Source organism: Aulonocara sp. 'chitande type north' Nkhata Bay, unplaced genomic scaffold (assembly GCF_057382095.1).
Source record: "Aulonocara sp. 'chitande type north' Nkhata Bay isolate Kocher_YH1m ecotype deep benthic unplaced genomic scaffold, A_spYH_male_GT1.1 unmapped_scaffold_22, whole genome shotgun sequence".
NCBI classification, from domain to species: Eukaryota; Metazoa; Chordata; class Actinopteri; order Cichliformes; family Cichlidae; genus Aulonocara; species Aulonocara sp. 'chitande type north' Nkhata Bay.
In genome coordinates this window covers 231,052-245,351 of record NW_028234354.1, presented here as the reverse complement: position 1 = coordinate 245,351, position 14,300 = coordinate 231,052, and the positions used below count along the sequence as shown (strand labels likewise).

The following is a 14,300-nucleotide window of genomic DNA, read 5'->3' as shown; positions in this document are numbered from 1 at the left end:
GGGTTAGGTTAAGGGGATTTAGCCAGAGCTTGACGGAATAAAATGGAATAACTGGGAAAGTAAGTGTCGTAGAGGGATGAAAGTGGTGTCTACGTGGGGTGTTTCTGCCGCTCCGCACGCGCTGGTGAAGACCCCATGTCGATAGCACCAACGGTTCTGGACTTGGTGTAAATGGGTCCAAATTTGACGGAATAAAAAGGTCAAAGTGGCAGATAGGAGTGTCCGATCGGGCCGATTCCACCACCACTGTACTCAGCAGGCCCTGCCGGGTCGTTAGACACGCAGCATGGCAGGGATCGGTGACATAACATGTAGCAGTTTCCCTTCACAGAAGCGTCTGCAGCAGGTGGGTGGAGGAGGAGGCAGCAGAACCAGGCCTTTGGAGCACTGTGTCATCTCCTGGTCCTGATGCTTTGAATCTCCCTCTCTGTCTGTCTGTCTGTCTGTCTGTCTGTCACACACACACACACACACACACAGAAGCTGGTCAAGTGCTGTGCAACTGGGATTGCACCTGTCGTCCACAGGAGGGCGCCTAGCTGGGAAGTCCAGTACATTCCATATTAAAGTTGTTGCAAGTGCATTTTTTGTGTAAAAGACAGACACACACACACACACACACACACAGTAAGGTCTGAAGTGCAAAATTTGAATTACATTCCTTTGTATCTCTCCCTCTCTCTCTCTCTCTCTCTCTGTCTCTCTCTCTCTCTCTCTGTCAACACACACACACACACACGCTCAATGGAGTATAAAATAAAGACCGGGGCAGTTCTCTCACTGGAGTCTCTTAGAGTGGAGGCTGCCCTTGCTAGCAAGAAGTTCTGTGTGTTTCTCTTCTCTGAGTCTTTACTGAAGAAGTGTTTTATAACATTTTCCTTAACAACTGACATGTGTTTTTTGTGTAAAAGAGAGAGAGACACACACACACACACACACACACACACACACACACACACACACACACACACTCACACTCAGCGGCTCAGAGATGAGGGAAAAACAACAGAAATCAGGATAGATTTTAATGTCAGGAGATGCCCTGTGATGCTGGGGCCATTGTGTAAGATTGGAATGTGTACCAGTGGCTGGTGGGTGGTCCTTGAAGGTCCCGGGAGGAGGCGGCGAGGAGGCAGCGGGTGGCTGGGCTTCGGCCTTGGCCCAGGAACGTCATTTATTCTGCGTGGCGCCGCGTGTGCCCTGTGCAGCTTCGATGTGTGCGGCTGACGCTCTGTGGTTCCTGTTCCTGTCATAAAAGGCCCTGTACAAGGGGATAAGAAATGCATCATTGGTTACCAAAATAAAACAGTGTCTTTCTGCCTGTGTCATTCTGTTTGGTTTCTTTGAGCGTTTGTTTCTTAAATACACAGCAAGTGTCACTCTCTCTCTCTCTCTCTCTCTGTCACACACACACACACACACACACACACCAAAGCACACACACCAAAGCGCGCACACACACACACACACACACACACACACCAAAGCGCACACACACACACACACACACACACACACACACACACAGACACACACACAGACACAGACACTGTGAGGTTTGCAGTGCAAAATTTGAATTTTAGTGCATGGTGATTTGTCTCCCTCCAGTGGCCCACGGCAGGTATGATGAGGCTTAAATGATAGGTTATGGGGAAAAAGCCAGGAGAGGATGGGACAAAAGTGGAATAACTGAAAAAGTAAGAGGTGTAGAGGGCTGATGTTGGTGTCTAGGTGGGGGTTTTGGTGGGTGCCGGACGCTGTGGCGAAGAAGCCACGCCGATGGCTTCTTCGGTTCTGGAGATATGGCGAATCGGACCAAAAAGGATGGGACAAAAGGGTCCCAGTCGGAGAAAGGAAGGTGCAGAGGGCCTGGGTCCACCACCACTGTACTCAGCAGGCCCTGCCGGGTCGTTAGACACGCAGCATGGCAGGGATTGGTGACATAACATGTAGCAGTTTCCCTTCACAGAAGCCTCTGCAGCAGGTTGGTACAGGAGCAGGCACCAGAAGCAGGCCTGTGGAGCACTATGTCATCTGCTCGGCCTTGCTTCAGGATGCACTGTACAATTCGATAGCAAGACCTCATGGGTTACCACAAAAAAAACAGTGTCTTTCTGCCTCTGTCGTTCTCTTTGGTTTGTTTGAGCGCTTGTTTTTTAAATACACAGCAAGTGTCTCTCTCTCTCTCTCTCTGTCTGTCTCTCTGTCACACACACACACACACACACACACACAGAAGCTGGTCAAGTGCTGTGCAACTGGGATTGCACCTGTCGTCCACAGGAGGGCGCCTAGCTGGGAAGTCCAGTACATTCCATATTAAAGTTGTTGCAAGTGCATTTTTTGTGTAAAAGACAGACACACACACACACACACACACACACACACACACAGTAAGGTCTGAAGTGCAAAATTTGAATTACATTCCTTTGTATCTCTCCCTCTCTCTCTCTCTCTCTCTCTCTCTGTCAACACACACACACACACACACACACACACACACAGTAAGGTCTGAAGTGCAAAATTTGAATTACATTCCTTTGTATCTCTCCCTCTCTCTCTCTCTCTCTCTGTCAACACACACACACACACACACACACAGTAAGGTCTGAAGTGCAAAATTTGAATTACATTCCTTTGTATCTCTCCCTCTCTCTCTCTCTCTCTCTCTCTCTCTCTCTGTCTCTCTCTCTCTCTGTCAACACACACACACACACACACACACTCACACACACCAAAGCACACAGACAGAAGCTGGTCACAACTGCTGTGCAACTGGGATTGAACCAGGGGGGCTCCCTCTGCTGGCTCAATGCGGTACAAAGTGTCAGAAGCTGTTAGATATCTGCTTTTGACAATCAATTGCACCTGTCATCCACAGGAGGGCGCCTAGCTGGGAAGTCCAGTACATTCCATATTAAAGTTGTTGCAAGTGCATTTTTTGTGTAAAAGACAGACACACACACACACACACACACACACACACACACACACACACTGTAAGGTCTGAAGTGCAAAATTTGAATTACATTCCTTTGTATCTCTCCCTCTCTCTCTCTCTCTCTCTCTGTCAACACACACACACACACACACACACACACACACACACTGTAAGGTCTGAAGTGCAAAATTTGAATTACATTCCTTTGTATCTCTCCCTCTCTCTCTCTCTCTCTCTCTCTGTCTCTCTCTCTCTGTCAACACACACACACACACACACACACACACACGCTCAATGGAGTATAAAATAAAGACCGGGGCAGTTCTCTCACTGGAGTCTCTTAGAGTGGAGGCTGCCCTTGCTAGCAAGAAGTTCTGTGTGTTTCTCTTCTCTGAGTCTTTACTGAAGAAGTGTTTTATAACATTTTCCTTAACAACTGACATGTGTTTTTTGTGTAAAAGAGAGAGAGACACACACACACACACACACACACACACACACACACACTCACACTCAGCGGCTCAGAGATGAGGGAAAAACAACAGAAATCAGGATAGATTTTAATGTCAGGAGATGCCCTGTGATGCTGGGGCCATTGTGTAAGATTGGAATGTGTACCAGTGGCTGGTGGGTGGTCCTTGAAGGTCCCGGGAGGAGGCGGCGAGGAGGCAGCGGGTGGCTGGGCTTCGGCCTTGGCCCAGGAACGTCATTTATTCTGCGTGGCGCCGCGTGTGCCCTGTGCAGCTTCGATGTGTGCGGCTGACGCTCTGTGGTTCCTGTTCCTGTCATAAAAGGCCCTGTACAAGGGGATAAGAAATGCATCATTGGTTACCAAAATAAAACAGTGTCTTTCTGCCTGTGTCATTCTGTTTGGTTTCTTTGAGCGTTTGTTTCTTAAATACACAGCAAGTGTCACTCTCTCTCTCTCTCTCTCTCTGTCACACACACACACACACACCAAAGCACACACACCAAAGCGCGCACACACACACACACACACACACACACACCAAAGCGCGCACACACACACACACACACACACACACACACACACACAGACACACACACAGACACAGACACTGTGAGGTTTGCAGTGCAAAATTTGAATTTTAGTGCATGGTGATTTGTCTCCCTCCAGTGGCCCACGGCAGGTATGATGAGGCTTAAATGATAGGTTATGGGGAAAAAGCCAGGAGAGGATGGGACAAAAGTGGAATAACTGAAAAAGTAAGAGGTGTAGAGGGCTGATGTTGGTGTCTAGGTGGGGGTTTTGGTGGGTGCCGGACGCTGTGGCGAAGAAGCCACGCCGATGGCTTCTTCGGTTCTGGAGATATGGCGAATCGGACCAAAAAGGATGGGACAAAAGGGTCCCAGTCGGAGAAAGGAAGGTGCAGAGGGCCTGGGTCCACCACCACTGTACTCAGCAGGCCCTGCCGGGTCGTTAGACACGCAGCATGGCAGGGATTGGTGACATAACATGTAGCAGTTTCCCTTCACAGAAGCCTCTGCAGCAGGTTGGTACAGGAGCAGGCACCAGAAGCAGGCCTGTGGAGCACTATGTCATCTGCTCGGCCTTGCTTCAGGATGCACTGTACAATTCGATAGCAAGACCTCATGGGTTACCACAAAAAAAACAGTGTCTTTCTGCCTCTGTCGTTCTCTTTGGTTTGTTTGAGCGCTTGTTTTTTTAAATACACAGCAAGTGTCTCTCTCTCTCTCTCTCTGTCTGTCTCTCTGTCACACACACACACACACACACACACACAGAAGCTGGTCAAGTGCTGTGCAACTGGGATTGCACCTGTCGTCCACAGGAGGGCGCCTAGCTGGGAAGTCCAGTACATTCCATATTAAAGTTGTTGCAAGTGCATTTTTTGTGTAAAAGACAGACACACACACACACACACACACACACACACACACACACACACACACACAGTAAGGTCTGAAGTGCAAAATTTGAATTACATTCCTTTGTATCTCTCCCTCTCTCTCTCTCTCTCTCTCTCTCTCTCTGTCTCTCTCTCTCTCTGTCAACACACACACACACACACTCACACACACCAAAGCACACAGACAGAAGCTGGTCACAACTGCTGTGCAACTGGGATTGAACCAGGGGGGCTCCCTCTGCTGGCTCAATGCGGTACAAAGTGTCAGAAGCTGTTAGATATCTGCTTTTGACAATCAATTGCACCTGTCATCCACAGGAGGGCGCCTAGCTGGGAAGTCCAGTACATTCCATATTAAAGTTGTTGCAAGTGCATTTTTTGTGTAAAAGACAGACACACACACACACACACACACACACACACACACACACACACACTGTAAGGTCTGAAGTGCAAAATTTGAATTACATTCCTTTGTATCTCTCCCTCTCTCTCTCTCTCTCTCTCTCTGTCAACACACACACACACACACACACACACACACACACACAGTAAGGTCTGAAGTGCAAAATTTGAATTACATTCCTTTGTATCTCTCCCTCTCTCTCTCTCTCTCTCTCTGTCTCTCTCTCTCTCTCTCTGTCAACACACACACACACGCACACACACACGCTCAATGGAGTATAAAATAAAGACCGGGGCAGTTCTCTCACTGGAGTCTCTTAGAGTGGAGGCTGCCCTTGCTAGCAAGAAGTTCTGTGTGTTTCTCTTCTCTGAGTCTTTACTGAAGAAGTGTTTTATAACATTTTCCTTAACAACTGACATGTGTTTTTTGTGTAAAAGAGAGAGAGACACACACACACACACACACACACACACACACACACACACACACACACACACACACACTCAGCGGCTCAGAGATGAGGGAAAAACAACAGAAATCAGGATAGATTTTAATGTCAGGAGATGCCCTGTGATGCTGGGGCCATTGTGTAAGATTGGAATGTGTACCAGTGGCTGGTGGGTGGTCCTTGAAGGTCCCGGGAGGAGGCGGCGAGGAGGCAGCGGGTGGCTGGGCTTCGGCCTTGGCCCAGGAACGTCATTTATTCTGCGTGGCGCCGCGTGTGCCCTGTGCAGCTTCGATGTGTGCGGCTGACGCTCTGTGGTTCCTGTTCCTGTCATAAAAGGCCCTGTACAAGGGAAGAAGAAATGCATCATTGGTTACCAAAATAAAACAGTGTCTTTCTGCCTGTGTCATTCTGTTTGGTTTCTTTGAGCGTTTGTTTCTTAAATACACAGCAAGTGTCACTCTCTCTCTCTCTGTCACACACACACACACACACACACACCAAAGCACACACACCAAAGCACACACACACACACACACACACACACACACACCAAAGCGCACACACACACACACACACACACACACACACACACACACACAGACACACACACAGACACAGACACTGTGAGGTTTGCAGTGCAAAATTTGAATTTTAGTGCATGGTGATTTGTCTCCCTCCAGTGGCCCACGGCAGGTATGATGAGGCTTAAATGATAGGTTATGGGGAAAAAGCCAGGAGAGGATGGGACAAAAGTGGAATAACTGAAAAAGTAAGAGGTGTAGAGGGCTGATGTTGGTGTCTAGGTGGGGGTTTTGGTGGGTGCCGGACGCTGTGGCGAAGAAGCCACGCCGATGGCTTCTTCGGTTCTGGAGATATGGCGAATCGGACCAAAAAGGATGGGACAAAAGGGTCCCAGTCGGAGAAAGGAAGGTGCAGAGGGCCTGGGTCCACCACCACTGTACTCAGCAGGCCCTGCCGGGTCGTTAGACACGCAGCATGGCAGGGATTGGTGACATAACATGTAGCAGTTTCCCTTCACAGAAGCCTCTGCAGCAGGTTGGTACAGGAGCAGGCACCAGAAGCAGGCCTGTGGAGCACTATGTCATCTGCTCGGCCTTGCTTCAGGATGCACTGTACAATTCGATAGCAAGACCTCATGGGTTACCACAAAAAAAACAGTGTCTTTCTGCCTCTGTCGTTCTCTTTGGTTTGTTTGAGCGCTTGTTTTTTTAAATACACAGCAAGTGTCTCTCTCTCTCTCTCTCTGTCTGTCTCTCTGTCACACACACACACACACACACACACACAGAAGCTGGTCAAGTGCTGTGCAACTGGGATTGCACCTGTCGTCCACAGGAGGGCGCCTAGCTGGGAAGTCCAGTACATTCCATATTAAAGTTGTTGCAAGTGCATTTTTTGTGTAAAAGACAGACACACACACACACACACACACACACACACACACACACACACACACACACACACAGTAAGGTCTGAAGTGCAAAATTTGAATTACATTCCTTTGTATCTCTCCCTCTCTCTCTCTCTCTCTCTCTCTCTCTCTGTCTCTCTCTCTCTCTGTCAACACACACACACACACACTCACACACACCAAAGCACACAGACAGAAGCTGGTCACAACTGCTGTGCAACTGGGATTGAACCAGGGGGGCTCCCTCTGCTGGCTCAATGCGGTACAAAGTGTCAGAAGCTGTTAGATATCTGCTTTTGACAATCAATTGCACCTGTCATCCACAGGAGGGCGCCTAGCTGGGAAGTCCAGTACATTCCATATTAAAGTTGTTGCAAGTGCATTTTTTGTGTAAAAGACAGACACACACACACACACACACACACACACACACACACACTGTAAGGTCTGAAGTGCAAAATTTGAATTACATTCCTTTGTATCTCTCCCTCTCTCTCTCTCTCTCTCTCTCTGTCAACACACACACACACACACACACACACACACACACACAGTAAGGTCTGAAGTGCAAAATTTGAATTACATTCCTTTGTATCTCTCCCTCTCTCTCTCTCTCTCTCTCTCTCTGTCTCTCTCTCTCTCTCTCTGTCAACACACACACACACGCACACACACACGCTCAATGGAGTATAAAATAAAGACCGGGGCAGTTCTCTCACTGGAGTCTCTTAGAGTGGAGGCTGCCCTTGCTAGCAAGAAGTTCTGTGTGTTTCTCTTCTCTGAGTCTTTACTGAAGAAGTGTTTTATAACATTTTCCTTAACAACTGACATGTGTTTTTTGTGTAAAAGAGAGAGAGACACACACACACACACACACACACACACACACACACACACACACACACACACACACTCAGCGGCTCAGAGATGAGGGAAAAACAACAGAAATCAGGATAGATTTTAATGTCAGGAGATGCCCTGTGATGCTGGGGCCATTGTGTAAGATTGGAATGTGTACCAGTGGCTGGTGGGTGGTCCTTGAAGGTCCCGGGAGGAGGCGGCGAGGAGGCAGCGGGTGGCTGGGCTTCGGCCTTGGCCCAGGAACGTCATTTATTCTGCGTGGCGCCGCGTGTGCCCTGTGCAGCTTCGATGTGTGCGGCTGACGCTCTGTGGTTCCTGTTCCTGTCATAAAAGGCCCTGTACAAGGGAAGAAGAAATGCATCATTGGTTACCAAAATAAAACAGTGTCTTTCTGCCTGTGTCATTCTGTTTGGTTTCTTTGAGCGTTTGTTTCTTAAATACACAGCAAGTGTCACTCTCTCTCTCTCTGTCACACACACACACACACACACACACCAAAGCACACACACCAAAGCACACACACACACACACACACACACACACACACACTGTGTATCATCACTGATTTCTATAATCCACATAATCCAGATTCGATTTGGTGCAATTTTTACTCAGAAAGTGAGAGATCTTATAATTCTGATCATTTATCAGTACTGACACTAAACTTTATCAGAGATGTGACCATCACAGCACATGCCGTTGTGTCAAAGTAACTGAGAATAAAAAAATAAAAAAATAAAAACATAAAGGAGATTTTCCTGGCATGGATTTTATAGCAGATAACCTTAAAAATATTCTGCAATTATACCTAATTTGAAAAAGTTTACATTTCTTCAGTATTAAACAGCAGAAATTAAGCTTTATTATCCGACGTCATTTACAAAGGAAAGAAAAGACAGCGGCCGCCAGCGCTGTAAACAACGGTAGACTGATGGGTAATAAGCGAATGAGTAATGCAGAAAACACATGTTTGAGATGGGAAACTTTTCTTGAAGTTTCTCTCACAGTTCACGCACAGCTGTGGGTTTTATCGTGTTGGAAGCAAAACAGCAAAAGTAAGAAGGAATTAAGGATGATATTAGCCCCCACGCCGACTAAGCTAATTCTGATGCGTCGGTCCGCTCTGTTTACGTCTTCGTGTGGAATGCGTTTCCTGCTCTCATTTGCTGGTTGTTGTTGAAATAGTTTTGTGAGCTTTAACCTGAGATTCTGGCGTTTCTGGTAAAACACATTTATATTCATTCAATTCAGGATTTAATGAATCGATATCGCTTCATTCAAGCTACTCACCCGTCTCTATCCACCTCCACGTCCAGCTCGACCACGGACAGAGGTCCCGCCCCGACTATCTCTGATTGGTTTAGACCACGAAGGGGAATGACGTGTGTCTGTTGTTGAACACATGGACGTCTGTCGCTTGGCGAGCGATCGGGTGGTTTAGCGAGTGTCAGCCTCTTAAGTTTAAGACAAGCCCGGCTGCTTTTTAAGCTACGCGGCGCTAGCTACCCAGCTAGCTCAGTACACAGGAACTACTTCCGGTAGTTATACAAAATAAAAGCGTCCCCCATTATAATCCGCTATAATGCCATACTTCCGCTGCGCGCGCCGTTGATATATACCTTGGCTTTACATTAATTGTGAGAAAACAAAACAAACAAATAACTCACCGTTGAGTCGATTGTGAGGTAGTGTAAAGACGAATGAATCGGCTGGGTTATTGCACGCTGTCAACTGGTCTGTAGTGTAGGATTTGTCGATATCTGACAAGTATGCCAACCACAGGGACACAGCGGCCGCCTCCATTACTCCCGACATACCACTAGAGTGAGCCAGCACACCACAAATGAAGTTTTCTTGTTCTCCATTCATTTCAATGGGAAAAAACTTGCATTAAAATATTCATATTTAAAAAACTATAGAAGTAATAAACACCAAAAGTCATAGCAACTCATTCCAGCTCCAGCCGCACACAATGATATATCATATGTGAACCTTGTCTCAAAACTGTGGGGCGAGTTAAGGTCCAAAATAAACACCAAAAGTCATAGCAATTAGATGGAGTCATTGCTTTGGCAATGACTCCATCTAATGGTTAAATTTCTGAACTGCAGGCTCAGTAAGTAAGTAAGTAAGTAAGTAAGTAAACTTTATTTATTAAGCGCTTTTCACAGACAGACATTCACAAAGCAGCAGTGATGAGACGCAGGTCTTGCGTCCATGACTGCCCTCGCGAGTTAAAGACAGCTGCAGTGTTTGTGTTTTCTAACTCAGGTGTCTCAGCTGAAGAACTGCGGGGTGATTTTAAGAAATCCCCTGTCAATTGGTTATGAGCAAAAATTGTTTCTATAAAATAAAAATTAAAAAAACAAAAAAAACCCCAGTTTCAACCGTAACGTGAAGTACACATTTTATTATTTTTTTCCTTTTAGTGAAAGGAAACAGCCGTCGCCGGTATGCTAGTGCGCACGCTCCACCCCCTCCTACGCCTCTTCCCCCCCCTTCTTTTTGCTTTGTAAATAAACAGAAATGTGACTTTTGCTTCATAAACAGTTTGACAAACAAGTGGTGCCTGCAGGGTGTATATTCATGGTATAACCGGCATAAACACAGCCTCACTTCGTGTGTGATTGTGCAGGAAATACAACTGTGCGCTCAGCTTCGAAAAAGGACCGCATCTATCCATTTATCCTCATCTCACCTCTATGTATGTGCTCTCTTTGAGCGCAGGTGCGGCTCTTTGCTGTGACACATCTCTAATGTAGTCTAGACGCTCCGGCGCCAGGGGTCATCGGGTGACACACACACACACACACAAACAACAAGTAACACAACATGGACCATGAACTCTGCGTGACTCAACTATACCAAGACAGTTCACCTATTACGAGCCTTTAAAGTAAGCTTATTGCTAAATAGTCTTGATATTTAATCAACAGGTAAGGTAACACCTGATTCTGTTCACATGGACGGAGTTTTTTCAGTGCTAAATAGTCTGCACATCCCGGCTCTTATTATTTATTTTGCTGCGTTATTTTGCAAAATTATCTAATCTAAAAATAAACTACATAAATGAGTGCGATGCAATATTTTGCTCTTGGTGTTTTCAGTCCTTTATGTCCATCTTATGTGTCCTTTTTTTCTGTTATCAATCAACCAACCGATCATTCGATTAAAGGCCTGTCAACGGGCTTCGTAAAGGTTCTTTTAAGGTCACCAGAAAGCTACATAAAAGACTGCACCTGCACCTGCACCTGCACCAAAGTTCTTTTTTTTTTCTCTCTATCTCCGAACATTGTTGCATTTTAAAACCTTCTTCAGTGAGCTATAAATATGAGGCGCTCCAAACACACTCTCAGTTTTACTTCTGCCAAAAAATGACCACAATGCCGAGACAACTGGAGGTCCAGAACTCGATCCTCACTGGTGGGGACAGCTTTAACATGTGGCACGACTACATGAATCTGAGCCAAGTGTTCGAGAAACTGTGCAGCAACCGTGAGGTTGATAACCGAGACACCGAGCGTCCAAAGAAGGGACAAGCGCCCCCTTGGAGTAAGGTCCACACTTCCACTCGGGGGAAGAAATCCTCCAAAAACTCATCACAGTCCAGTCCGACCAGCAGCGCGTCGGACACCAGCAGCAGCGCCTCATCCTCGGACTACTGCCGCTTATGCAAGCAGAACGGGGAGACTCCGAGGGTGTACCTATCTCACAAGCTCAAATCAGACGACGGGATAGTTTTCTGCCCCGTCCTCCGGAACTACACTTGCCCGATCTGCGAAGCCACCGGTGACAGCGCTCACACACGCAAGTACTGCCCGCAGATGAAGTGCGAGGCTGCTGGGAGGATGCAGACGGTAGGCAAGTTCTGGTAGCTGCTGAAAACTGAAGCTGCGAGAAACTGTACATATTTACCGAACTGTTTGGGGTATGTGTTCGTGTTGGCAGAGACCGTTTCAGTTCCAAAGACTGTTTCAAGTTTGACTGTCAAACACTCCGCTGCAGTCTGCAGCAAGGAGCTCTCATCCAGCACATCTGTGGAGCCCCGAGCCGGGGTGAGCGCTCTCAAACCTCGGAAAAAATTAAACTCTTTAAAGTCCTCGAGTGTTTATTGTTGTTGTTATTGTTGTTGTTGTTGTTTAATATGATACAATTTCGGGGGTACTTCATAGGTCACAAGTGAAACACTAAAGTGGCTAACCTTTCTGTGGAATTAAATAGATTTCTAAAAATGTGCCCATAGTGTCAGTGCGCGAGTCTTTTAGTTAAAATGCAAATGCTATATTATCCCTCATGTCAGACAGATTATTCGACAAAAACGTCAGTATTTTGTCTTTTTTTTTTTTTTTTTTTTTTTTTTTGGTATTATAGAAAATTTTTAACTCACATGCAACTCTTCCACTTGAAGTTACAGATGTACCTGAACTCACCAGAGAACATGCGTCATAAAAAAATAATTAAATTAAATTAAAAGTAACACTTCAAGGCAAAAGTGAAACGATTATGTGAAGTGAGAAATTGAATTAAGGTTCAATAGTTTTAGTTTCAAAATAGAGGGGCTGGGGAAATACAGTATACAAGGTCAAAACAGAGTTTGTACAAGTTTGTACAAAGACAGCTGCAGTGTTTGTGTTTTCTAACTCAGGTGTCTCAGCTGAAGAACTGCGGGGTGATTTTAAGAAATCCCCTGTCAATTGGTTATGAGCAAAAATTGTTTCTATAAAATAAAAATTAAAAAAACACAAAAAAAACCCCAGTTTCAACCGTAACGTGAAGTACACATTTTATTATTTTTTTCCTTTTAGTGAAAGGAAACAGCCGTCGCCGGTATGCTAGTGCGCACGCTCCACCCCCTCCTACGCCTCTTTCCCCCCCTTCTTTTTGCTTTGTAAATAAACAGAAATGTGACTTTTGCTTCATAAACAGTTTGACAAACAAGTGGTGCCTGCAGGGTGTATATTCATGGTATAACCGGCATAAACACAGCCTCACTTCGTGTGTGATTGTGCAGGAAATACAACTGTGCGCTCAGCTTCGAAAAAGGACCGCATCTATCCATTTATCCTCATACCTCACCTCTATGTATGTGCTCTCTTTGAGCGCAGGTGCGGCTCTTTGCTGTGACACACCTCTAATGTAGTCTAGACGCTCCGGCGCCAGGGGTCATCGGGTGACACACACACACACAAACAACAAGTAACACAACATGGACCATGAACTCTGCGTGACTCAACTATACCAAGACAGTTCACCTATTACGAGCCTTTAAAGTAAGCTTATTGCTAAATAGTCTTGATATTTAATCAACAGGTAAGGTAACACCTGATTCTGTTCACATGGACGGAGTTTTTTCAGTGCTAAATAGTCTGCACATCCCGGCTCTTATTATTTATTTTGCTGCGTTATTTTGCAAAATTATCTAATCTAAAAATAAACTACATAAATGAGTGCGATGCAATATTTTGCTCTTGGTGTTTTCAGTCCTTTATGTCCATCTTATGTGTCCTTTTTTTCTGTTATCAATCAACCAACCGATCATTCGATTAAAGGCCTGTCAACGGGCTTCGTAAAGGTTCTTTTAAGGTCACCAGAAAGCTACATAAAAGACTGCACCTGCACCTGCACCTGCACCAAAGTTCTTTTTTTTTTCTCTCTATCTCCGAACATTGTTGCATTTTAAAACCTTCTTCAGTGAGCTATAAATAGGTCACAAGTGAAACACTAAAGTGGCTAACCTTTCTGTGGAATTAAATAGATTTCTAAAAATGTGCCCATAGTGTCAGTACAGGATTGTGAACATCGCAACGCAAAGTTTTTGATTTCTCTCAAAACATATATTTCTTTTCATGTTGAACAGATAATATCTTTAATTTGAGTCAAAGTGATTTGCACTTGAACACGCCCACCAGAAATAGACCGGGACCCATTTTTATTCTGCATGGCTGCTGGAAACATCATGTCACATCTTTGATTAATTTCATCTGAAAATAAACGTAAGTAAAGCCAAGTGTGTTACAAAAGCTTTTATAATTTGTATTGCCAAAATCGCAGAAAATAACCCCATTTAAGCTGGGTCGACAGCCACCCCTAATTTTTGCATGATTGTAGCTGCTAGCTATAAGCTAGCTAGCTATCCTGCGCAACGTTAGAACTGGTTACCAGAAACCGACCATCACAGTCGGGAATACAAGTTAGTATACTGGTAAAACACGGCTTTTTGCCTAACTAGCTAGCGTTACCACGATACATCGGTGGTGGATAAAGCTAGCTAGCATAAGTTCATAGTTCATAACATTCATAGTATAACTCCGTGCTCCGCT

At 45.6% G+C, this 14,300-nt stretch overlaps 1 protein-coding gene across 1 annotated transcript; it reads left to right on the top strand.

Moving 5' to 3' along the window:
• The first annotated feature begins 11,185 nt into the window (after positions 1-11,185).
• LOC147300631 (nanos homolog 2-like) lies at positions 11,186-12,781 on the top strand. The gene has a single exon (XM_086285044.1). The coding sequence runs from the start codon at positions 11,355-11,357 to the stop codon at positions 11,853-11,855; it is 501 nt and encodes a 166-aa protein (XP_086141170.1). The 5' UTR covers positions 11,186-11,354; the 3' UTR covers positions 11,856-12,781.
• The last annotated feature ends 1,519 nt before the right edge of the window (positions 12,782-14,300 follow it).

Bases quoted from the DNA above. Each gene is read 5' to 3' on its own strand.
- LOC147300631 (XM_086285044.1), top strand. From the start codon at position 11,355: ATGACCACAATGCCGAGACAACTGGAGGTCCAGAACTCGATCCTCACT.